This window comes from Balaenoptera musculus, chromosome 3 (genome assembly GCF_009873245.2).
Source record: "Balaenoptera musculus isolate JJ_BM4_2016_0621 chromosome 3, mBalMus1.pri.v3, whole genome shotgun sequence".
NCBI lineage: Eukaryota > Metazoa > Chordata > Mammalia > Artiodactyla > Balaenopteridae > Balaenoptera > Balaenoptera musculus.
This window is the reverse complement of record NC_045787.1, coordinates 90,577,846-90,603,170: the sequence shown is the minus strand read 5'-3', so window position 1 is coordinate 90,603,170 and position 25,325 is coordinate 90,577,846. Positions and strand designations below refer to the sequence as shown.

The following is a 25,325-nucleotide window of genomic DNA, read 5'->3' as shown; positions in this document are numbered from 1 at the left end:
TGAAAAATTAGTGTTTGGCAACCTAAGGCAGCCCCATTCATCTCCTAGTGAATACAAATGTAGTTAGTTAGAAAGTTAACTTCAAGTGTGTGAAATAGGAACTTCAGAAGGTGACAGGTTCAGCCTGGCCTTTGTGAACACAGGATTTCAGTTAACTAGAATAGGATTTTGATAGACTTCAATAAGAATTGTGTGCAGCAAAGGCATAATTTGTGTTTTGTAACAAGTGATGCCTCTACAAAGTAGTGCCCAGCAAGCCTCGGTGAAAGGTGGTAACAGTATCATTTCCTGCCAAATAGGCCATTCCATTGGAGAAATAAAAAAGTAATTGCTACGTGATTTTTTCAGAATTTTTGACAGTGTTGTTTTACCAAGCTGTCACGTGGTGCAGAAAAACAAAAATGTTACTTATGCTTCCTCCCCACCCACGAAATCCTTGGCAACCCTATGGGATGCACCCTAATTAAATTCAGTTCAGAAACTTCAATCATCAGAATTCTCTCCCCCTTTGGGCTCTTAAAAACTGTCTGATTAAAAGCTGTTTGCTGCATCTAGAAATAGGTGCAGCTGTAAACTTAGAGAACATGGTCTTTTCACTTTAGAGAGAGTTTAGTTTCATGATGAGCCATAGTCCCAGCTGTGCATTTGCAAATAGTTCATGGAAAAAGCTTAGGGCTTTCAGAAGTCATTAATAATATAAGTTTGGGTGTCTTCTGTAGTCTTTCTCATTACTTCACTTAAAACACAAGCATGATACCCCAAACTCTTGAGAGCTTTAAGATATTTGACAGAATTAAAAAATAATTGCAGGATAATTTCTGTGGGCCATAGGAGACAATTCATGCCATCTACATAGGCAATCCAGCCCAGATCAGGTAACTATGAGGCATTTTTTCCACTTGAAATAATGTAATCTATATGCAGCTGGGAACTAGGAGACTTTCCCGTGATTTCAGGTTTTTCTTAGAATAGTAAAATCTTTACTATCCTCGTCCTAGAAAGAAAGCCTCATCGGCTCTAACTTGGACTGCCTCCCTGGAGAAGGGGAACGTCCCTGTAAAGTCTTGCTGTAGGCTCAGAGGAAGACTTAGTAAGGTATGCATTATCTCACAGGAGAATTAAGCAATTATGTTTAACTGCCACTTAATTTTTTATTATTCTACCATTCCAGTTTCAGGCAGCATGGATATTAACTTCAGAAACCTGACATGCCAGCAGATGAGAGTGAATATGCAACAGTTAATTATCTGCATTGGCAATGATAAAACATCTGGTGTACCTCTGAGGTAGGGAGGACATGATAAATCCCAACTGTCTGATCAAGTAAGATACATATCATCAGTAGCTTTGGTGTAAATCTCAAAGGGAATCTCTACCGCCTACAATTCCATGGCAGTTTTGGTAGCTGGTGCACGTGGGGTTCGGCTCGACAGAACATCAGATCCGGTTGGTAGGTGCACGTGTTGATGCACTCCAGCAACAGACAGAAGTCTCTTTTACTGAGATTTTGCCTCAGTGCAGTAGTGGGAAATTATACTCCAAGGGAACTTTGAAACGGGTCCTTTCTTCTCATGCCTATTTCTCTTAAGAGCCAGAGACAACTCTGAACAGCGAAGGTGACTGCCTAAAAGGGTTAACCACTGAGGATTAAAACAAACATATGAAACATCTGAACATTTTTAACCTTGTACAAGTTATAATCAGGATCACTGTTTACCTCTGATGGAGATGTTAATATAAACCAGCTCCTATTTAGAAAGAAAAATTCAGGTTATAAAAAAAGAAAATGATCCAGGCACCTGTAATCATTTATTTAATCAATGCGGTTTTAGTAAGCCCTGCAATTAACATAATAACCAAGTGCCCGTAGGTTCACCTTCAGCAAGGACTGTGTCTTAGGGGAGTATGTGAAAAATATAAGGAAAGGTAATCAACTATTTAATAGCTTTTATTCTACACATTTATAAAAGTAACAGTTTTGCCAGGGAAATAGTTTTCACCCAACCACCATATATCTGAAAGTATTATGCTGAAGTATAAACTCAAAATGAGGCCAAGTAGGATCAGTAATACTGGGGCTCATAATGTAGGAGCTGAGACTTCCCAGGTCTGGAGGAGTTCCATGGCCCTAGAAGAGCAGGTTCTGTTTTCGCTTGGAGCAACAAGAATGGTAGACAGAGGTCCTGCATCAGCTACACTTTTTAGTGTTGGTGTGAAAATGAAACCGTCCATCTGTTTGATTGCCTTTTCAATCACACAAGAGAAAGCCATGAATGGTTCCCTGCTTTGCACAGTTGCTTAGGGAGGACGTTTTCCCTGGGCATGTTGGAAAAATGGGGAAAACCATGATTTCATCTGTTACACCTTTTTTTCCCACACACTTTTCAGCCAAAACATTTTCCTTGTAACAAAATGAAACTATCCGAAGAGTAAAAATTGACTTAATGTCACAAGAACCAAGTTTACCTGATTCTACAGAAACAAATTTACCTGAATTTTATAGAAACACAAGCCAGTGGGTACTTTCACAGCATCCAAAAGCTGGGCCTTTCACACTGATACCAGTTGAACTTTTTTTTTTTTTGAATATGGGGCAGCCTCACCACTGGCCTGAGAAAGAAGGGTAGTTGCTTTGGGATAGAACTGCTCTGCCTTCCAATGGTGGTGGCTAGTAGAGTGTCCCTGCCCCTTGTGCAGAAGCTGAGGAACTTGTGTCATGGCCTCGGAAAGCAGCTCACGGACACGGGGGAAGTGAATGCAGTGACCTGGTCATAAGCAAAACATAGTGAACTGTGGCATTGGCATATTTCTCATAGGTGCTTCAGGTGGGTCTTCAGGTGCTACAGAATAAATGGTAAAGTGGTCCTTTAAAATGTATCAATCAGCGAATGGCAGCAACAGAAGAACTGAAAAAAGTGAAAGGTGCAACAGGGAAGGTTATAGTAGAAAAGGGATGAAGAATTGATTTTAAAATGGAAGACCTTCCTGAAAGAATTCAGGTACTTTGTTCCTGCCCAGTCCCGTCACCATTTTGCTTGAAATTTCCCCTGTTGAAACACCATATGCTTCCCATCACCGTGTCTCTGGGGGATAAAAGGAGGCCTCAACAACCCTTCCCTCACCCCCTGCGCCCTTTGTAACAGGAGTGTAGCCTGCAAAACATTACCTACTCAGCATTCTGCCTCTTGCCCTTAGAGAACTGGAGGCAGGTCCAGAGCTAACTATATGTTCACGTGGATGAGCTTTGATTCGTGTAGAACAGCAATTATGTAGTGCCCTGGGGTAGTGGAAAGTACTAATGCGCCTCTGCTCCTGACAAAAGTTTAGTTCCCTTACACGTATCAACGGGATTCTCTCAGCTCCAAGCCTTGGCTGTTAATAAGGCTCCACCAGGACGGGGAAATCTCAGTCTAAAGAGAGCTCCCTGCCCGGCCCTGCTTTCACAGTGAGAGGTGAAGGAAGTTCTCATTCTCCCATACAGAGCTGTTCAGACCCAACTGCTCTACCTGTAACTTCAACATAATATCTGGGACTGTAAGGAACACCATCTGTGTGCCATCCGCCTGTGCTTGACATCCCAGAACACCTCTGAGTGACAGCCTGTGTCTTAAATGTTGACACCTGGGACTCGAAAACCAAAGCCTGGTTGCAATAAACAAAGCAGCAGTTCTTCTAAATGCTAAGCACTGTCTCCGCACCCCCCCCCCCACCCCCGCTCTGCCCCCTCGCCCCCCGGCAGTTTTCCCCTGAAGGAGAAGGAAGGAGGAGAAATTAGGGATGTTAGAGATAAGGTTGCTGTCTACCAAAAAGAGAAAAAAAGAATGGAAAATCTTGAACCTGGATGCCTGGATTATACCACCAATGCACAAGTTCCAGAACAGAAAGGTGGGAGAGTGATAGAGCCAGTGCTGAAAGCAGAAGCAAGACCTGCGGAGCCGGCACACACGGCAGGGGTTCCCACGCCGTCCACAGCCCAGGAGGGGAGGCGCGGGATCCTCTGGATACAGTCTACACCGCGTCCCAGGGCCACTCGCCCCAGGGCTGAGTCCAGGGCACTCCACTGTCCAAGTGCTGACCTACCTGCCAACCTTCCCTTCTCTCCTTCTCCCAACAGGTTACTCTGTCCTCTGGGGCCCCTCTCTCCTCAGTGACCTGCTAGACTTCAGCCTCCGCGGACAGAACTGTGGAGCCTGAGTGCCGATTAAAGTGAAGTTTCATTGGTGTGAGGCCTTGAGTTCTCCTCCTCCAGCAGAGCTATTCTTTGCTTGAGCATCCTCACTTGGGTCTCATGTCTCTCCACCATGGCCATCATCTGAGACTCCAGCTTCTTCAGTTTGTTTTGATGCTTCTTCTTTGCTTTCTCATAGGCAGCCACCAGGTTGCTATGGGAACAGAAGGAAATGAGAATGAAGATTTATCCTAAGTAGCACTGAGATGCACGCTGTCCTGCCCACTGGGCAACCTGGTCCAGCAAGTACCACTCCAAACAGAGGACACTCAGCCTCTTCAGTAAGAATTTGAAATCAAGTGGTTAGTATTTCAACACTCACGGCCACTCGTGTATTGACTTTTAACCACGATTCATTCAGCCTGACCACTAGAGGCTTGTCACTAACGTATTGGGAGGGATTTAAACCAACAGTCCAAACTGGCCACATCCAAAACAGATAAGCAGAAAAGGTAGCTGAATTCCAGAAATCTGTCATGGAAATACAAATAGTGGATCTACTTGCTGTTCCATGGCTGCTTGCAACATGGTCAAGTGGCAGTTGCAGGAGAGAGTTCCTCACACACTGCAGTCTAAGTCACCTCACCTAGGACGAGGACAGAGAGGCACCAACGGTTTCCCTTTATGCTTTGGGCTGTGGGATTCAGAGCACACAGGCCGTAAGCTAATGCTGCCAGCCAAACACAGGACACAGGCCTCTGGGGGAAGAGGGCAGGGGCTGAGCCCAGAGCTAGGTAAGTCCCCATACTCTCTCTGGTCCAAAACAGCACCCCAGATCCCTTCCATATACTGTTAGGTTCTCAAAGTGCAGTCTGAGAACCGACCCCCAGTATTCCCAAAGCCCTCTCAAGGGAAATCTGTGAGGTCCTTTATTTTCTAACTACAGACGTACACGAAGCTGGGTTTCCTCAGCATGTTTCAAAACAACATACTGCCTGTAGAAGCGGATGTGAGAATCTAGCTGTCTTAAATTAAACCAAACATTAAAGATATTTGTAAAATTGTAAAAACAGAGCAAATCTTCTAATTATTTTTTGGAAAATAGTAGTTTTTAAAATAAATGCCATTTGTATTATATGTAGTGAGTTGTGGGTTTTTTTGTAAATGAATAAAAACTTAAAATTTGTTTTAGTTTCTCAAATGAAATTTATCAAGACATAATTTATAAGAACAAAACTCTTTGAGGTCCTTAACTTTCTTGCAGGGGTCACGAGCCCAGAAAGTCTGAGGCTGCTGTTTTAGAGCAATGCTCCCTAACGTGTTCCACCCGATTTTTGAATGCTGCTCCAATAGAAAGTTGTGTAGCCAATTTTGCTTGGAAAACATGGGCTTAAACATAGGCTGATTTTTTTTTTGTTTTAAACTGAATGGCTTCTCAGAACCTTTCCTATATGAAGTGTTAGGAGGGGACCACAGTCTGCTGCATCTCCCAGACACATCTGACCCAAGGACTTGTCCTTACGCAGCATTTCTCAGGTTTCTGTGGAACATGGGAAGTGATACCCTAGGGAAGGTCAGGCTCTAAGGGAGACAGTTGAGGATTCACTGTTCTCTACAGTTGATTTCCAGCAATTATGGAAACGTTCTCCCTGGTGTATGAGTCCAAGTACTACTGCGGATTACAAACGGAGAATTTACCTGTTGGCTCGCTTCAGGTCATTAACGAACTCCGCTGATTGCTGGTGTCGGATTTCACTGCTCTTGGTGAGTCTTTCCAAGGCACTCACCAACTCTTGAACTCTGGCCTTTAACTTCTTTTCTCTGTATCAAGGAGAGATGCAGCATGCTGTGAGTAACTTGAGAGAACGGAGATGGCTGCTGCCCTGGCGGAGGAGGAAGGCTTAGCCTGCCAAGTCCAAAGGCAGGAGTACAGACCAAAGGGGAGACACTAGAGAGCACAAGAGCGCCCCGCTGCAGAGCCCGAACACCGCACCACTGCAGTCTCGAAGGCCCGCTGGAGTCTGCTTTTAATGATAAGGGCCCTTTAGAGATCTAAGTGTGTGTTACAAAGGAACAGGACAGGAAGTTGTTTCTCGTCTTCCAGATGGGGAAACTAAGCTCACGGAGAAGTTCCTTTCTGCTGTGGGCAGACCAGATGCTCAGCAAGCAGAGTGCCGTCTGACCACAAACCCCTGTCCTGGTCTCCGTGCTCTTTTCCAAGTGTGCTAAGCATCTCCTGAACCACGTGGGGATTCAAGAGTATAAACCTGGTCTGGGGTACCTACCTGGGATGAGTCCCTTCTCAATGAAATCAACACGATCCTACCAGGCAAAATAAAAAAAGGTGTGGTCGTGGTAGAGGGAGAACTGGTATTCTTCTCATTTTGAAGGTCCTTGATCACATTTCAAGTACGGGAAGTTATATTCGCGCTCATTCGACTCCCCCAGTCCCTGGCTTCAAGTGCCATTGGGTCTTTACTACTGCAGGGACCCAAGCCAAGTGACTTAGGAGGTTTTTGCTGTCCAGTCAGCTTACTGCCTTCCTCTAATTCCCACGAGAGCACAGACCTGGGCAGGGAGGCGTTACCGACCGCCCTCCTCCCTCCTGAGGTCCCCAGCACAGGCACGGTGCCCCTCTTATGTTCTGTCGCACGTGGCACGCTCGGCACAGTTGGCCGTAATCTACTCAGTGGACTCCCCCACCGGCATGCAGGCTCTAGGGCGGCAGGGACCTTATTTGGTTTCTTCCCCGATGTATCCCCAGGGCCGAGCGCCATGCTAGGGGATAGTTTCACAGTGACAACAGTTGTTAAAACAGGTCACTGAAGAAGGTATGGGATAACCAGGATTTATGGAAGAAATTCCTCTAAAAACAACTCATGAGTGTATGAGGAATGTAAATTAGCATGATGGTTCTGGAAGGCATTTGACAGCATCTAGCAAAATAAAAAATGAACCCATCCCTTGACTAAGAAACTTTATAGGAATTTTTCTTACAGAAACAGTATGAGTGTAGGTTCCTATACATGAGATTACAGTTGGATTCACTTCAGCACTGGTTATAAGCTAAGAATGGGAAACAACCAGGGGGCTGGTTAAGTCACTCAAGGTCTCCTAGTGGTTCTCTTGAAATGCTCTACCCTGTTAATAAAACATGCAGACTGACATGCACTGGAATGGAAGAGAAGCTGATACACTGTCAAGTGAAAAGGGTGAGTTCTACCGGATGTCATGTTTGCAAAAACAACCAGAAATGTGTGAATAGCTGATATACTGTAGTGACTGACGAGAAGGCTAAACACTCAACAGTGCTGAACTCCCGAAGGGGGATGACGGGACGCTTTCATTTTCTACCTGACTCATTTCGAGTTGCTTGAAGTGTTTATAATTTTGGATGCTTTTGGAAAGCGTGTGCGGAGTCTCAGCTGTGCTTCCTGTAGGATGGGTGTGGGGGGTGACCCTGAAGGGGAGGACTCTCAGGTGCTCAGTGGTTCAGCCCTGGTTCTCCCCTCCTGGCTTTTCAGGCATCTAATCTTTAACATTTCTGCCTCCAGCTACGGTAAGCGCAGTTCCAGCTTTCCAAATTCATTAATGAAGAAAGGAATCGCAACACAAAAATCCAGGCCCGCTTCTGTGAGTGAGGATAAGTGTGCGTAGCACCCGGTGACTTCCTCCCACCAGCCCTAAGGGAGCAGGAGCCCCCGCAGAGCCTTCCAGCTAGTGCCTCCTGTTTGCTGAGGTTTCTCCTGGGCCCTAGCGGCCACCAGGAAATCTCAGATCTGGCTGCATTTCCCACTGGAATCCGAGAGTGGCACCATTTCCTACCAGAAGTGACAATGGCGTCTCGGGAGGGCGGCTCCTCCCTCCTTCCCCAACCCATCCCCTCAGCCTTGCAGGCAGCCCTCTGTCAGCTGAGGGAAAGTCAGGAGAGCATGAACGATTTCTCCCCTCTTCCCTCTGGCTACAAAGAATAGGGAAGGGTTATTTGTTTTACATTTTGTTACTGTTTCAATTCTTTTATCTTTATTCTGAAGTCGATTAATAGTGCAAAAGGAAAGAAGAAAATTACGAAGAGAATTTAAAATCTAACCATGAATTCAAATTCACAACATAAAACTGCCTGGAGCAATACGGCTTCTTCCCCACCCACTAATTACATCCGCATCGCTGCCCCAACCCCAAAGGGCGAGTGTGGAAATCCCAGCTCCCGAAAAACGAAGGGCCCAGGCCCCTGGGGACTGGAGGGAACCTTCCAGACCTGGCAGGCTCCAATGGAGGATGGAACCCAGGAAGGCAAGAGAGGCCCTCACAGACCCTGCCCAACCCTGGCTGGGGGTGAAGGGAGATGGGGACAGGGCTGGGAGTGGGAAGCCGTCTCTGGGAGCTCAGAACTGTCCCCAGAACCCCTTAGGCCTCCGGAAGGGAGGGAGATGGGAGTGAACTGCTGTCCAAACACCAGGGTAGAAAACCATGATGCTGATTTATTTAAAGCTATAAAGACAGGCTAAACCTCAAACTTAAACCTAAAATGTGAGTTACTTTATACCTGTTTTTGTTTGCGCGAGGCAGACGCCTGCAGTAAGAGTCACGCCTCTGGTGTCGCTTGTCTGGACAAACGCTAAACCCCTGTGCGGTAGCAACTCTAGGGCCGCTTCCCACACGCAGCCTAGAGGCGTCAGGAGGCCATTTGGGCACTTGAAACTCGGCTGGTCTGAACTGAGACGTGCTGTAAGTGCACACTGGAATTTGAAGACTTAATATGAAAAAAAGGTAAAATAACTGAAAAAACATTGATTATATGTTGAAATGATAATATTTTAGATACACAGGGCTAAATATGTTAATTTCCCTGTTTGTTACAGTTTTTCTTTTTTTTAATTAAGCTTGATAACATGCCATGATAGGAACTTATTTAGATGATGGATTTTGTCTGAGAAATGTTTTTCCCATATTTTACTCTGATCTGTTGACTCTTAAGGGTTTCAGCTTGTGCTTTTTTTTTTTTTTTTTAAGTATTTGTTTATTTATTTATTTTTGGCTGTGTTGGGTCTTCATTTCTGTGCGAGGGCTTTCTCCAGTTGTGGCAAGTGGGGGCCGCTCTTCATCGCGGTGCGTGGGCCTCTCACTATCGTGGCCTCTCTTGTTGCGGAGCACAGGCTCCAGGCGCGCAGGCTCAGTAATTGTGGCTCACGGGCCTAGTTGCTCCGCGGCATGTGGGATCTTCCCAGACCAGGGCTCGAACCCGTGTCCCCTGCATTGGCAGGCAGATTCTCAACCACTGCGCCACCAGGGAAGCCCCTGTTACAGTTTTTAACGTAGCTACTAGAAAACGTAGTTACACACATCATGGCTTGCCTTTGTGGCTCATGTGATGTTACTAGCGGACAGTGCTGCTCTAGAGCATGTGTTTGTAGTAACAGTACCAGGGGTATCCCTGGATTCTGATTCAGTAGGTTTGGGCTGAGACCCAGGAAGTGTAGTTTCAAGAAGTGCTCCAGGGCTTCCCTGGTGGCGCAGTGGTTAAGAATCCACCTGCCAATGCAGGGGACACGGGTTCGAGCCCTGGTCTGGGAAGATCCCACATGCCACGGAGCAACTAAGCCCGTGAGCCACAACTACTGAGCCCGTGTGCTGCAACTACTGAAGCCCACGCGCCTAGAGCCCATGCTCTGCAATGAGAAGCCACCGCAATGAGAAGCCCGCACACCGCAACGAAGACGCACACAGCCATAAATAAATAAATAAATTTATTTATTTATTAAAAAAAAAGTGCTCCAGGTGACCAAAACGGCATGGTATTGGCATAAAAAGAGACACATGATCAATACAACAGAATAGAGAGCCCAATTAATTTATGATAAAGGAGCCAAGAGTGTGTGTGTGTGTGTGTGTGTGTGTGGAAAGGACAGTCTCTTCAGTATATGGTCTTGAGAGAACTGGACAGCTACATGCAAGGCAATGAAATTGGATCACTGTCTTACACCATACACAAAATTTAACTCAAAATGGATTAAAGACCTGGTAAGGCCTGAAGCCATCAAACTCCTTCCTAGAGAAAACGCAGGCAGTAAGCTCCTTGACATCAATCTTGGTGATGATTTTTTGAACCTGACACCAAAAGCAAAGGCAACAAAAGCAAAAATAAATAAATGGGACTACATTGAACTAAAATTCTGCACATCAAAGGAAACCACAAAATGAAAGGGCAACCTACTGAACGGGAGAAAATGTTTACAAATCATGTATCTAATAAGGGGTTAGTACCCAGAATATATAAAGAATCCATACAACCCAATAGGAAAAAAACAACCTGATTTAGAAATGAGCAGAAGCCAGGGTTTGAATGAAAGAGAAAATTAAAAAAAAAAAAAGAAGAAAAATGAGCAGAAGAGAGCAGAAGATCTAAATAGACATTTTTCCAAAGAAGACAAACAGATGGCTAACAGGCATATGAAAAGATGCTCGACATCACTAATCATCAGGGGAATGCAAATCAAAACCACAATGAGCTACTGCCTCATACCTGTCAGAATGGTTATTATAAAAAAGACAAGAAATAACAAATGTTGGTGAGGATGCAGAGAAAAGGGAACCCTGTGTACTGTTGGTGGGAATGTAAACTGGTGTAGCCACTATGCAAAACAGAATGGAAGTTCCTCAAAAAATTAAAAATAAAACTAACATATGATCCAGCAATTCCACTTCTGGGTATTTGTCCAAAGAAAATGATATCACCACCCTGAAAAGATATCTGCACCCCCATGTTCACTGCAGCACTATCTACAATAGCCAAGATATGAAAACAACCTAAGTGCCCATTGGTGGATAAATGGATAAAGATGTGGGATACATACACAAAGGAATATTATTCAGCCATAAAAAAGAGTGAAATTTTGCCGTTTGCAACAACATGGATGGACCTTGAGGGCATTATGCTAAGTGAAATAAGACAAAGACAAATACTGTATGATCTCACTTGTATGTGGAATCTAAAAAAACAAAAAGCAAGCTCATAGATACACAGAACAGACTGATGGCTGCCAGAGGCGGGGCTGGGGGCGGGCGAAATGGGTGAAGGGGGTTAAAAGGTACAGCCTTCCAGTTATAAATAAGTCCCGAGGATGTAATGTACAGCATGGTAACTATACTTAATATTACTGTACTGTGTATTTGAAAGGTGCTAAGAGAGGAGATCTTAAAGTTATTACAAGTAAGAAATTTTTTTGGTAACTATGGTGACAAATGTTAACTAGACTTATGGTGATCATTTTGCAATATATACAAATATTGAATCATCACGTTGTACACCAGAAACTAATATAATGTTATATGTCTATTATACCTCAATAAAAAAGAATGCCTCAGGTGATTCTTATTATTGTGCAAATTTGGGAAACTCTGGTAAGGCAGCAGTGCTATTTACCTGGGTCTACAAATGAGCTTCATGTGGTCTTGAACTCTCTGAATTTTTATGCAAAATTACACGCACGGTTCTACTTTTCTGAAGACCACAGCTTTCCTCTGATTTTCAAAGGATGACCTGAAAAACACTGAGAACCATAAACCTGCTAATCCAAGTCACTTTGGAACCTCAACCGTTCATGTCCTGTTCCTTCTAGTTTCTGATTCAAATTTGCTTGGCTTTCAGTTCAGAAAGAATTTCTATGGTTTGTCTAGGTAATAAGGCTAAAAGGAACACCTTCATAGGCTCCACGCAGATGAGAAAGTACAAATTAAACACTACATGTTCCATTTGCCCCTCCATGGTAATGTGTTCACACAGTGTTTTCCGGAACGACCAGAACTGTGTAATCCCTTCCTTGTGTCTTCACACTCAGTAATACAGACCCTCAGGAATATGCACCTACAGCAGCAAGAAGACAATCCTGGCTCCTACTCTCACCACGAAGACCCACAGCCCCCAGCACACACGTGGGTTTCACTTACAGGTTCCGCCCCATCCCCGGGTTCATCTTTGGTCACAAAAGGTCCTCCGAATCTTACTTTAGCCACGCAGCCGGAAGTGCTTTTTATTTTTAACTGAAGCATAATTGTCAACAGTGGCATACACACAGGGGAAGTGAGAGGCAGGCTCACAGTGGGAGTTTGCAGGTGACGAGAAAATCCAGGCGGGCAGCCTGGGCAGGGGACGGCCTTGCAGGCCTCTGCAGTGAGGCTGTCAGTGTGCCCGGGGGTCTGGAAGCAGGGTTCTCGGGGCCATCAGGGAGGAGGCTGCATTCCCCCGCAAAGAAAAAGGCCAGCCGCGGTGCTTTAATCACCAAGTCCAAATGAGCTGGGGAGGCAGGGCAAGAGCCCGGGCGTGATGAGGTGGGGAGCGGCTGCACCAGCCAGGAAACCTTCCAGAGGAGCTGTAATCAGACCAAACCGCAGGGAGTCGCAGCCACAGGGCCTGGCATTCTTTGTAATTGCTCATTATATGGAATTAGACATCGAGAGAATCGTCCGCCCGTGTGGTTCCTCTTCCTCACCTTCCATTACCAGGCTTCCGTCTCCACTGAAACTGCTCACGAGGCCACCGATGATCTGGGCATTGACACATCCAAGGGTCCCTCTCTGTCCTGATCTTCCCTGTCGGTACCTTCTCCTCTTCCCCGAGCGCCTGGACTTCATCCCACTTCACCAGCTGTCCGTGCGGTCTTCTGCCCTGGCTCTTCATCCTCTCCTCCACCTCTACATGCTGGGAGTATTTAGGACTTGGGCCTGGACCCTATTTTGTACCCCACCCCTTCTTGACTTGATTCTCTCCATTCCCATTTATTTTCCTAGAAACTACCCACATGCTAAAAACTTCTAAATCTTCAGGCCTTTCCCCGGAGCTCTGGACTTGTCCTTGTGACATCTCTACCTAACAGGCATCTTCAGTTCAGCGTGTCCGAAGCAGACCTTCTGAGACGGCCTCCCCGACCCACGCCTCCTCGCTCGTGAGCGGCCGGCAAGGCCATTCACCCAGTTGCCGACACCAGTCTTCAGTCAGCCTTGACCCTCCCTTTTCCTCGTCCTCCACGTTCGCTCAGCAGCAAACCCCACCTACCAAATGGGTGCCATTCCTGCCACCACCCAGGCCCAAGCTGCCATCATTTCTCTCCTGGACAACCACAGGAGCCTCCTAATTGGTGTTTCTGCTTCACCTTTGTACCCCGGAGTCTAGCTTTCACAGAGCGGCCAGAGGAAGTTTTTAACATGACAACTCAGATCGTATTATTGCCCTGCACTTGGAATAAAGTCCGTGGTTTTACTCTGACTAAAGGCCCTGCCTGACCCAGTCTTTGGTATCGCCCTCCCCCTCGCACCCTGGAATCCTATCCATTCTTAGCACACACCAAGCTTTTTCCCAGGACAGAACCCCGTGCAGTCGGTCCCCTCTGCTTGGGATGAACTTCCTCCCCACGGCTACTTTTCCTCCTTCTCATCTCAGCTTAAATATCACCTCCTCAGAGCAGCCTACCCTGACCACCCATCTAAACAAATGTCCCAGGGTAATGACATTCCAGCACCTCGTCATTTCCCCATTATTCACTGCAACCTATATTTACTTTTTTTGGAAAAAAAAAAAAATCTCCGCAGAGACTATGACCCTATTTCTTTCCTTCATGGTAGCCATTACAGTCTATAACTACTTCTCTCTTAGAAAATCCAGCCAGCGGTAACAGCTCTAAGTCCTTTACAAGGATGAAGTTATTTCTCACCACAAGCCTTGGAGGTCAGTACTATATTATTATTCTAGTTTTCTAGATGAGGCACTTGAGGCACAGTGAAGAGACTCGCCAGGTTCGCCTGCGGAGCTGGGATGCACCCAGGGGTCTGTCTGCGAGCCTACCCTTCAGCATCTTGCTGAAGTATGCCGATTCGTAACGAGCAGACAGCTCTCTGGTGAAGAGCCCAGGCCTGTGGAACTAAGGAGGAAATGTCCCAAATAATGATGTTCTGCAGGTGTTGTGTTGGGGTGAGTTTGCCAGGAGTAGCCACAAGATGATGGCCCAGACCTCCCTACGACCACGTTTCTTGAACATCTGCACGCTGCTGCCTTGCCCATGCTACAGCGTGCTTTGGATGTTCTCCATCACTCTGCCTTTATGCGATCCAGGGGAAGGCCTTTTCTCTGAGCTTTTGGAACATGGGGGGAATGATAGGAATACAAAGAAATCTCAGTTATCCAAGCAACGCCCACCTCAACCCCCAGGACGAACATTGGTCTTTCCCTGTGCCCTCTGAGGCCGGCTCTGGAGCTCAGCCATTTATTGACATGATAATGAACTCACAGGTGCACTTTGTATTCCATTAACGTCCTGCAGACCCCTGTGCATTTATGGAATTCTGAGCACAACTTCCACTGCCCGACTGCTCTTATAAATCAGCCACATAGGAAGAATCAGCAAGTGCAAGTTTAATAAAACAGCACCTTTAAAAATAATGGTCCTACTAATAAAATGGTGAAGATTCTGCTGCTTGTTTGCTCAGTGGGGTCTCCCTCTTTAAAGGACTCCAACCAGTTCCCTCTTATTTCAATCCACTATGTGTACGGCTCAAAAACAGTATTAATCCATAGCTGCTGAAATAGGGGTCAATCAGTGCCATCTTCTTTCCTTTCATGGCCAGTTGTTCTTTCCTACAAATCCGGAAGATTTCTAGAGCTGGGCAGATATTTTTGGAACTCGGACATGGATCTGAACTCAAGGAGGCTTGCTGTGGTTTGTTCTAAGGCCCTCTGACAACCACATGCTCTGCGGGCACCGATGGACGATGAGTGGTCTGTACCATGAGGGGCGCAGAGAAGAGGTGACACAGGAAGCTTCCGGAAGATGAGTGTCCTACGGGAGGGGGTGAAGAGGAGGGGTCCCCAGGTTGAGAGAGATGGGGCAGGGTGGGGGGATAAAGCAAAGGGCATGCTCTCGGAAAGATGAACTGCCCAGATGAATCTGGACCGCAGGTTACACGTAGAGAAACATTTGAAATATGGGCTAGGAAGTTAAGTTAGGGACCTACAGATGATCTTGCAGGCCAAGCCACTGAAGGTGTATCTGCAGAGCAGCATGATCAGAAGAGTGTTTTAAGGTATTTTTGGTGGCAGAACACAAGGTGAGACTAATGGCAGAATGACCCATAGGGATGCTACTGAGTTCTGAGGGACTGAGGGCTAAACTCAGGAGAAGGCAATGCAAATGGCATGGGATGGACGGGATTTTAATGGAAAAAAACAATACAATCTGCTGATGCGAGACAGAGATAGGAGACTTCAAAATTGTAATCCTGGATCACTAGAAGAATTTACTTTTTTTTTGTTTTACTTTTTTTAATATAAATAGGAATTCTGAAAAAGAGGTCAATTTCAAAGGGCAGGAGGAAACAGGATTATAATTTCTGCTTTAGACATGGTGTGTTTTAAGGCTTTAGCCTGATATTCGGGGCAGATGTCCAGTGGGTAGAGAGAAATGTGGCTGAGATCACTGAGGGATCATTTAGAAGGAACAAAGTCACCAGAGTCGTACAGCTGGGTAAGTCATGACCCCTGCCCCCCCCCCCCCAAGGGACTCTCCTGCAGGCAGCGGAGGGTGAAGCAGGGGAAGAAGAGGCAGGCGCATAACAAACAAAGCAATGATGTGTTCTCTGACAGAACGAAATCAGGGCACACAAGAACCAAAAAATAAACAAATTTTATAGACAGGGAAGAGGCACAGTGCTGTGAGTGCCTGGCACGTGGGCTTTGGTGGTGTGAGGTCAGAGGTAGCAGCAGCAGTGAAGCCCCAGAGGCACAGAGAGGGAGGGCGGGCGGCCTGGTGTGGCTCAGGGTGGGAGGGGGCATGGGATAAGGCGAGAGTGGAGAAGCAGGCAGGGGTCAGATCACACACTTGCTAAGAAGCTTGGACACAGACAGCCGGAGTCACTGGAAGGTCTTAGGTAATGAGGTGTGGTAGGCAGAGTTCTAAAACGGCCTCCGAGATTTTGGCCCCTTAGGATACACACACCTCCCAGTTATTCAGTCATCCAGGTGCTGCTGTGAGGGAATTCTGCAGATGTAATTAAAGTCCCAAAGAGCTGATCTTAGGATAAGATGATTCTGGGTAGACCTGGAGGACTTAGGTGAGCCCTTAAAAAGGACTGGGCTCTTCCTAGAAAGGGATTTGAAGCAGGGAAGGGATGTCATGAGAGGGAGGTGTCTGCTGCTTCGAGGACCAGGAAGTCTGTGCAGAAGGAGTTCTAGAGGCCTCTAGGAGTTACCCCTGGCCAGGAGCCCCAAGAAAATGGGATGTCAGCCCTACAACCACCAGAAGCTGACTTCTGCCAACAGGCAGAACGAGCTTTGAAGCAGATCCTTCCCAAGAGCCTCCAGATGAGAACAGGGCCCTGGATGACTCCTTGACTGCAGCCTTGTAAGCCCCTAAGCAGAGAAGCCAGTCATGCTGTGCCCTGCTGACCCACAGAAACTGGGAGCTAATGAATGGGCATTGTTTAAGCTGCAAAGCTTGTGGTACTTTGTTACACAGCAGAGGAACACTAGTGTGAGGGTACCATCAGATCTGCATCCTGTAAAGTTACTCTGTGATCCTGACAGAGCCCCCTCTTACGGGGTCATCCTCAGGCGCACACAGATGCGCTCCGGGGTCTCCTTCTTAGAGAGAGTTCCCTCTCTGCACAGCGACCTTCTCCCACCAGCTGTCTTCACTTCTTGCCTTTCCCCTTCTTAACCCACCCCAATCTGAAGTGGTCGCTTCCTTGCTTTGAAACATGTTCTTTGCTTGGCTTCTGTGTCAGCGCTGCGGGTTCATGTGTCATCTGGAGTCCCTTCCATTAGGAGTAATTCACCCAGCGGTGGAGGCCCACGGGCCAGGGCTGACCGGGGAGTTCCCACTCCATCTCTTTGAACTCCGAGACGCCGCCTTGTGTGTCTTCGTGGATGGCCCAGCTCCACTGCCCACAGGGGCACATCCACGTCCTCCAGATCTGGTCTCTTGTGACCACCCTAACCAGACGGGGCCCACCTGCCCCCGATGTCTCCTTACAGGGATCTGACACACAGCCCTCTCCCGGCAGCAGCGGCTCGCCTGTAACTCATCAGAGAGAGAAAAGGAAGTCTAAGTGCCCCTTCTCTGCTGATGAGTCGGGCGCATCCTGCCCCTGGACAGAGCGGCCGCTGTGATTTGCTGATTGCCTTCACTTAGCGTTTTATAGAACCATCTGGCACTTGCAGACACAGGTGGCAGCTGCCAGTGCCCCGAAGCGCTCAGCAGAGCCCCTGGCGGGGCTGTGACTAAATGAGCACAGCCTCCTGCAGGGACAGGGCGGCCGACCTCTGCGGTGCCTGGGTGGGAGCTGGAACTGGTCCTGCCCTGCCTTGGGGCCCGGGGACAGGGGTGTGGAATCATCTGAGGCGATGCTACACGCTGCTGCTCACCACGTCACAGCCCTTTCCTGATTCCTCCCTGTCCCTCAGCACCGAGGGCCACAGCAGCCTTACCTTTTAACCACAATGACCTGGGCTCTGTGCGTCTGAGGAAGTCCGCCCTCACCACCAGCCCTTCACGTGCCCTCAGCCTTCGGTGGACAGATGGGCGGCTGTGTGCCAGGAGCACAGGGATTCCCGTCCGCCCAGGCCACGCACACTACGCCGGGGTCAGGTGTAGGTGAGCCCACACGGGCGGGCTCAGCTCACACTCACCTGTAAGCAAACCTCTGCCAGCACGCGGGGGTGGGGGTGGGGGCCGGCAGAGAAGCGGGGGGCGGGGCCTGCGACTTCCCCGCTGCCTCACCTTGTGACCTCGGGAAAGCGCTCGGCCTGGCAGTGCGGGTCTCCACCCCCCGCCCCGCCCCCGCCTCTTCCGCATCACATGGAGAGCACCACCTGCCCCGCCATGGCGAAGGTGAAAGTCTGCTCCTTTCAGCTGTGCTCGGGTCCCGAAGGCACGCTACGCGAATACCACGCTAAGTACGAAGAAAACTCATTTCTCAAAACTCCCTCTCCTTAACTGCATTTGTATAGTTTACTTCTTTGGTTGTTCAGTTACATTTTACTAGCACCACGAGCAAGAGAGGAATCTGGGATGGAGAAGGGTTTTGTAGCACGCAGCCTACGCAGACAACAGCAAAGACAAGGTGCCCTGATTAAAAAAAAACTCACGTGCAAGACTGGAAACCTGGTCATCCAGATGGGGTTTTATGGCAACCCCGGAGCCAATAAACCACAATAAACGTCCATGGAAGTGGAGGGAGTGAAATCAGACCAGATGGGAGGTAGCCGGTAAATGTGTGATTGCACGGAGGCCTGGTTTTGTTCCAAACAGAAGAAGGTTGGGAGCAGACACACTGAGAGAGCAGGGTTGCAGGGCAGGGGCCCGACCGAGGCTGCAGCCCGGCTAGGTGTTGGGGAGACTAGGCTGGGACAGGGCAGGAACCTAGGACCAGTGACTGGAATGTCACAAGGCACCTTCCTAGGGGCTCTCCTCCAGAAAAGACCATGCCTAGCCTCTGATCCATCCCCCTCTCCACACCTGCTCTTCTCAGTCTGGTTCCCCTGGTCCACAGCTTCGGTGTTTGGAACCATCCTTTTCCAAGATAGGAATATGTCTGAAAATTCTGGGAAGGTTCCCTCAACTGACTTAACCACTAGTGTGGCGGTGATTTAATACCTTCAAAGAAGGTGGCAGTTTCCACTTTATTTTTAAAAATAAAAACATCCCCAAACCTCAGCCCTTAGGTGTCTGGATTATATATCCTCATGAAATGACGATTCCACTTTCTAAGCTATATTTACAGTATAATTATGTTATTTTCCTTTTTCCTGTAGCCCTGTGGGTTCTTTCTTGGCTCCATATATCTGGGGCTTGATTAGAAATCCATGCTAAGCAACTTAAGGCTGGCTATTGGAAATCCATTGTGACTGACAGAACAAATGAAATCTCTTTATGTTTAGTCAGCAGAACCTGCATCCTGCTTGTGCCAGCGAAGGCCTCTGAGGTTCGGGGAACTTGAAAAATGCAGGGGCTTAGCTTACAGATACAATATCCAAATGGCTCCCTGTTGGAAGCAGGGGGTGGTTTGCATCCCGAATTTCTGGAGCAATCACGTCATTCGGATTAGCTGAGGGCATTTTCCACGCAGCTTCTCTCTTCCTGCCTCAAGCAAAGTGATTACCATTTAACCACATGGCCAGAGGCACTGGCAAAGTAAAAACTGAGCTATTACAACTTGGAAGGAAAGACAAAAAGTGGCAGTGAGTAAATCAGGAGGGTAGTGAGGTTCCCCACATGGCAGCCTGCAATCCACCCTCAGCTGGAGGCTACACTATAAGATAAACAGCCCTGGCTGGACCAAGACAGCAGCCTGAGCGCACACTGTAGGCTTCCCCTCCCACCCCAAATCCCCAGAAACGATGGCAAATGTATTTTTTAAAAAATCCTTGGGCTTCCCTGGTGGCGCAGTGGTTGAGAATCTGCCTGCTAATGCAGGGGACACGGGTTCGAGCCCTGGTCTGGGAGGATCCCACATGCCACGGAGCAGCTAGGCCCGTGAGCCACAACTACTGAGCCTGCGTGTGTGGAGCCTGTGCTCCGCAACAAGAGAGGCCGCGACGGTGAGAGGCCCGCGCACCGCGATGAAGAGTGGCCCCCGCTCACCGCAACTAGAGAAAGCCCTAGCACAGAAACGAAGACCCAACATAGCAAGCAATCAATCAATAAATAAATCTTTAAAAAAAAAAAAAATCCTCAAGCATGATGGAAACTAAGGAGTGCTCTTCATCTGCCAGAAACCATGAGGAATCATAAAAAAGGAAAGGCAGATTTTTATTCTTCTTGAAAAAGGAAACCGCAACTCAAAATGCACACAGAAGCAAGCTGCTACAAAAGGAAGAAAGGGATTCAGAGGTGCTTCAGTGAGAGGTGCTGGCCATTAGAACCGGAGGGGACCAGACGCTTGGGTCAGATATGCGGCCTAGAGACCCGTTGTTAGCCGGAAGGAATAGAAAGCCCAGAAGGCAAGCTTGTGAACCAAAGCCAAGAAAGTCACAAAACTCAACCTGAAAAACTCACATGTGAGGAAAGTTAATACAGTAGACAAAATAACATTTTAGAATAAGTATAATAAATATCCTCAGAGAGACGTAAGAAGATATCATATCATGACACAAGAGATGATAGGTTTCATCACCAAGATAAACTCAACACATCATCCAAACACCATGATGGCTCTAGCTAAGGAATAAATGAGTGAGCTGGAAAACAGAGCTGCAGAACCTCCCCAGAACTGCACTATCCGATAAGGCAGCCATGGCCACGTGAGCTACTGAGCACTGGAAATGTTGACTGGTTTGAATCTGAGATGTGCTGTAAGTGTAAATTTACTAGATTTACAGTAGATTTTGAACATTTAGTAAAAAAAAAAAAAAAAAAAATTTAGAAGAAAATAAGATATCTCATTAATATCTTTTAAAAATATCGATTTATATTTTGAAATGATATTTTGGATACAATGAGTGAAATGAAATACGTTATTAAAGTGGACTGTACCTGTTTCTTTTTACTTTTTAAATGTGGTTCCTAGAACGTTTAGGACATTAGGCGTGGTTTGCATTACCTTTCGACTGGACAGCCCTCCTCTGGAACAGAGTGCAGAAGGGTGGCGAGAGTATGAAAAGTTAGGAATATGGAAGACAGATCCAGAGAGAAAGAATAGAGGGAAAGAAACAGCCGCAATAGAGGAAAAACATCCAGCAGTGAATGAACAATGAGGCCGTCTGATTGGAAAGAGCCAGAGATGGGGAGGGATGCATTCTCACTGCAGCTAGAAACAAGATAAAGATGCCTGTTTTTTTTTCTTTTTTTCCTTCAGTCAACTTAATTACCTTTATATTTGAGGAATACGATACACGTATAAAGCAGCCAAAGAAATTGTTAAAAATTCCCTAAAGATCCAACAAAATTTACTTGCAATATTCCATCCCAGTGATATGAAAAGATGCCTGATTTGTTCCTCACCATTTAACACAGTCCTGAGGTTCTAGCCAATGCCACACCACAACAAGAAAGTACAGAAAAAGGCCTCTTCTACCTGCAGGTGAAATGACTGTATATATTCTCCCCGTCATTCCCCTTTCTGGCCTCCAGGTCTGGGCAAAAGAAGCCCGTATGGGCGCCTCCTCCTTCCCAGGCAGCCTGTAATGCTCCACGAGGAGCGGACGTCAGCGCGGGGAGAACCTGGCACCCAGCCGTCGCTCCGGGAATAAACTGCCCGGCGGGGCTGTGAGCAGGGCGCTTACCGACGGATGGCGTTGGCGAACTCCGCGGCCAGCTCGCTGTCGCTGCACGCCGTCCTCAGTTCAGCCAGAGACAGAGCTGGCGAGGCAGCGTCCGCAGACTCCTGAGGACGCAAACACAGCTGGGTCAGGTCTGGAGCCAAGCCGAGGGCGGCCGGAGGCAGACGCGGGAGGTGACGGGCAGCGGCGGCGGCGGCGGCGGCGGCGGCAGCTCCGCCCCTCGTCCCCTCGACGTCCGCCGGCTGCCCCGCGCTCTGAGCGCTCACAGGGAGCCGCGCACTGGGCTGAGCCCGCTACACACATGTTCTCTCATCTGATCACCGTGACGATCCTCTGAGGCAGATACTGTCATTATCCCCTCTTTGCCAAGGAGAAAACTAGGGCACAGGGAAGTTACACTGCCCCAGGTCACCAGCCGGGACACGGTGGAACCAGGACGCCAACTGATGCCAGGTCAGTGCCCTTCACCACTGGGTTAAGCCCCTGGTAGCTCATAAAAGTGGGAAACACATGTGAGTATCCTTGGGTCGTCCCTCCCTCCATCCCGTGTCCCCTGGGGAGAGAACCAATCTTCCCTAGAGTTAGGGGCTTTACTGGGTTCAGTGTAATCATCTCGAAGACCCAGGAAACGAGGAGGACAACAGAAGCACACAGACACAGGAGACGTGCCTTAGAATCAGACAGGAGCTTTGACACCACCTAAACCAAATCCTCCCCTTTTACAGATGAGGAAACATAAGAGCCAGAATGCCTAAATCCTGGACGATTCACAAAGCAATGCTCACACCCCTCCGGGGACGGCGCTCACCTGATAATTTGCTCAGCAGACATTTACAGAGGGCTGTACAGCCCAGGCTTGAGAATAAAAAGCCCGTGATCTGTTAGGCTGAGACAGAATGTAAACAAAAGGCTGTATCCTGATGGAATGAGCGCTTCCACGAAGTACGAACCTGGCGCTAGAAATCCAGGTGGCAGGGGGCGCTGGGTCCCCTCAGCCCACTGGTACAGAAACGCCACCACACGGGACTCCTGTGGAGGAGCCCGCTGCACCTGAACTCCCCCCACCCCCGTGCTCCTCCAGCTCTGCTTTCCCTTCCTCCTCTCTGCCTGGCGACCTGCAGACCCGAGCCCCCATCCACCAGCCCTGGAGTCTCTCCAGAGGCCAACACCCTCTTCTAGTGTATACAGCGACTCCCCTTGGGGTTAACATTTCATAAGACTCCTTAAGGACAAGGGACAGCTTTGTCTCACCCAGTGCCCTTCACTGAACACGTCTGGTAATCTCTGTTGCACACAGACAAGAAGTGAAAAAACCTAATGTCACTTGGGCAAGATCTGGGACCCAGCTTGTTGGCTGGAGGGAAGTTTTAAACCAAGCATGACACCACCCCCTGCCTCAGAAGTGAGAGTGGATGTTCTAGACCCCAATCTGGCCTGCCACCTGTTTTTATAAAAGGCCCACAGGGCAAGAATTGTTTTTGTTTTTAAAATCGTGGAAAAAAAATTCTAAGGAATATTTTGTGATGTATAGAAATCATATGAAATTCAAATTTCAGCGTCCATAAATAAAGTGTTAGAACACAGCCAGGTGCCTTTGTGTCTGTATTGTCTCTGCCTTCACAGTACCATTCCGCAACGGCAAAGTTACGTAGTTGCAGCAGAGCCCACATGACCCGAAAATCCTAAAATGTTAACAGTATACCAGCCTCTGCTCCAGACTGCTTGCCTCATCTACCAACAAATAAGACCAAATGAATAGCCCAGAAGGGAGGTATTATTGATATAGTAAATGGATCTAACATTTTTTAAAAAATAAATTTATTTTATTTTTGGCTGCGTTGGGTCTTCGTTGCTGTGCGCAGGCTTTCTCTAGTTGCGGCGAGCGGGGGCTACTCTTCGTTGCGGTGCACGGGCTTCTCATTGCGATGGCTTCTCTTGTTGCGGAGCACAGGCTCTAGGCGCGCGGGCTCCAGTAGTTGCGGCACATGCACTCAGTAGTTGTGGCTCGCAGGCTCTAGAGCGCAGGCTCAGTAGCTGTGGCGCACGGGTTTAGTTGCTCCGCGGCATGTGGGATCTTCCCGGACCAGGGCTCGAATCCGTGTCCCCTGCATTGGCAGGTGGATTCTTTTTTTTTTTTTTTTTTTTTAAATGACATATGCTTTTTTTTTAAAGGAATTCATTTTTATTATTTATTTATTTATTTATTTATGGCTGTCTTGGGTCTTGGTTTCTGTGCGAGGGCTTTCTCTAGTTGCGGCAAGTGGGGGCCACTCTTCATCGCGGTGCGCGGGCCTCTCACTATCGTGGCCTCTCTTGTTGCGGAGCACAGGCTCCAGACGCGCAGGCTCAGTAGCTGTGGCTCACGGGCCTAGTTGCTCCGCGGCATGTGGGATCTTCCCGGACCAGGGCTCGAACCCATGTCCCCTGCATTGGCAGGCAGATTCTCAACCACTGCGGCACCAGGGAAGCCCCGGCAGGTGGATTCTTAACCACTGCGCCACCAGGGAAGCCCTGGATATAACTTTTGAAAGACAAAATAATCAGCTTCCTCTCATTTCATTACCTGAACACAGAGCACTCTTATAAAGCTCCTTACCCTAATGTAAGAAAATAAAAGTAAAAAAAAATCATCTGGCCTTTTCCATCAAAGAGATTTCTGTTCTTTGAAGCCACTGCACGAAACACAGAGCTTCCCCCACTCGAAATAAATACTAGGAACCAGGGGGATGCTCAGTCCCTGGGCCTCTGGCAAGAGCCTGACTAGTCCGTTTGCACCACTCCCTAAGGGCGCACACACGAACGCTGGGGCTCTGTCTCTCAGGCTCTGTCCCAAAGTGACTGCTACCAAACTCAAAAGGCTGAGCAAAGATTCTGAAGCTGTTGGCACAGAACAGAGCCCCAGACCCTCCCGTGTGAAACAGCCCTGCAGGGGCTGCTGCTCACCATGATCAAACTCCCCAAGCACCCGGCACGTGGTTTCAGGGTGCACCCGCATGGTGACCTTTCCAAAGCTCAGACTGTGTCACCTCACCCCCTGCCAAAACCCCTCAGCGATTCCTCCCCATCCTCAGGACGGCACAGCCGGCTGGCCTCCCCAGCCAGTGTATCGACTCCTCCTCCCTCCAGGCTTTGCCCTTGCCATTCCATTGGCCTAGGGTGGACTTCCTGGTCTGCCCTGGCCCTCTTCCTCAGGCTAGCACCCACTCTCCACTGGCTCTCAGTTCAGGAAACCTGTCCCGAATCTCCAAATCTGGATTGTGGGTCTGGCCTGTGGCCTCCCCTTGCACCGGGCGTTGATCCTTGCACCCAGAACATTGTGTCCCTGCGTTGTGATCATCTATTTGCCCATTCCAGGGCAATCTAAACTCCTGGAATAGCCTCCAGCATCTTGCCTGGACCAAATCACATCCATCACATGAACGGATGACTGAGAAGCAGCTGGGGCCTCAGGAAAGTGGCCCAGCTGGGTACCATGGCTATGGACTCCCTTGGTGCCCTTGTAGGTGAGAGGCGCGCGAAGGGTGAAGGGTAGCTGTGGCCTCTGTGGAGCATGCGTCAGTTCTTAGCTGTTTAGCTGTTTCTTCACTGCCACACAATATCATCAAGGTGCTTTCTTCGCAGGTACATTACTCTTGTGAAGACATCACTGCATCTGGGCCATGAGGGGCCACTCATTAGACCAGCAAGTCAGCATAAGGCCCACAAGTCCTGGGCCTGAGACAAAGTGAGGTCAGGAGAAGCTCGCGTTTGTTAGGAACAGAAAATCCGACGCACAGAATTCCAGCACCCTGGGACGAGGGATATCTTTCTTTAAAGTCTGGACTATTTTTTTCTCCAGTGCAGTGTTTGGAATCATTCTGAGATAGAGGATGATGGAATGAGCTTGGATTC

At 48.1% G+C, this 25,325-nt stretch overlaps 1 protein-coding gene across 2 annotated transcripts in view; it reads right to left on the bottom strand.

The window, feature by feature from the left end:
• Positions 1–1,790: 1,790 nt before the first annotated feature.
• Positions 1,791–25,325, bottom strand: part of MCC (MCC regulator of WNT signaling pathway) — a 430,148-nt gene continuing 406,613 nt past the window's right edge. The window contains exons 17-19 of one of the 2 annotated variants that reach the window (XM_036845622.1): positions 21,438–21,538; positions 5,867–5,989; positions 1,791–4,382 (exon numbers count right to left, since the gene is read on the bottom strand). In XM_036845622.1, coding sequence (XP_036701517.1) covers positions 4,202–4,382; positions 5,867–5,989; positions 21,438–21,538 — 405 coding nt within the window. In that variant the 3' untranslated portion in view covers positions 1,791–4,201. The remainder of the gene's footprint in view (positions 4,383–5,866; positions 5,990–21,437; positions 21,539–25,325) is intronic. The other variant, XM_036845623.1, reaches the window with a different exon arrangement.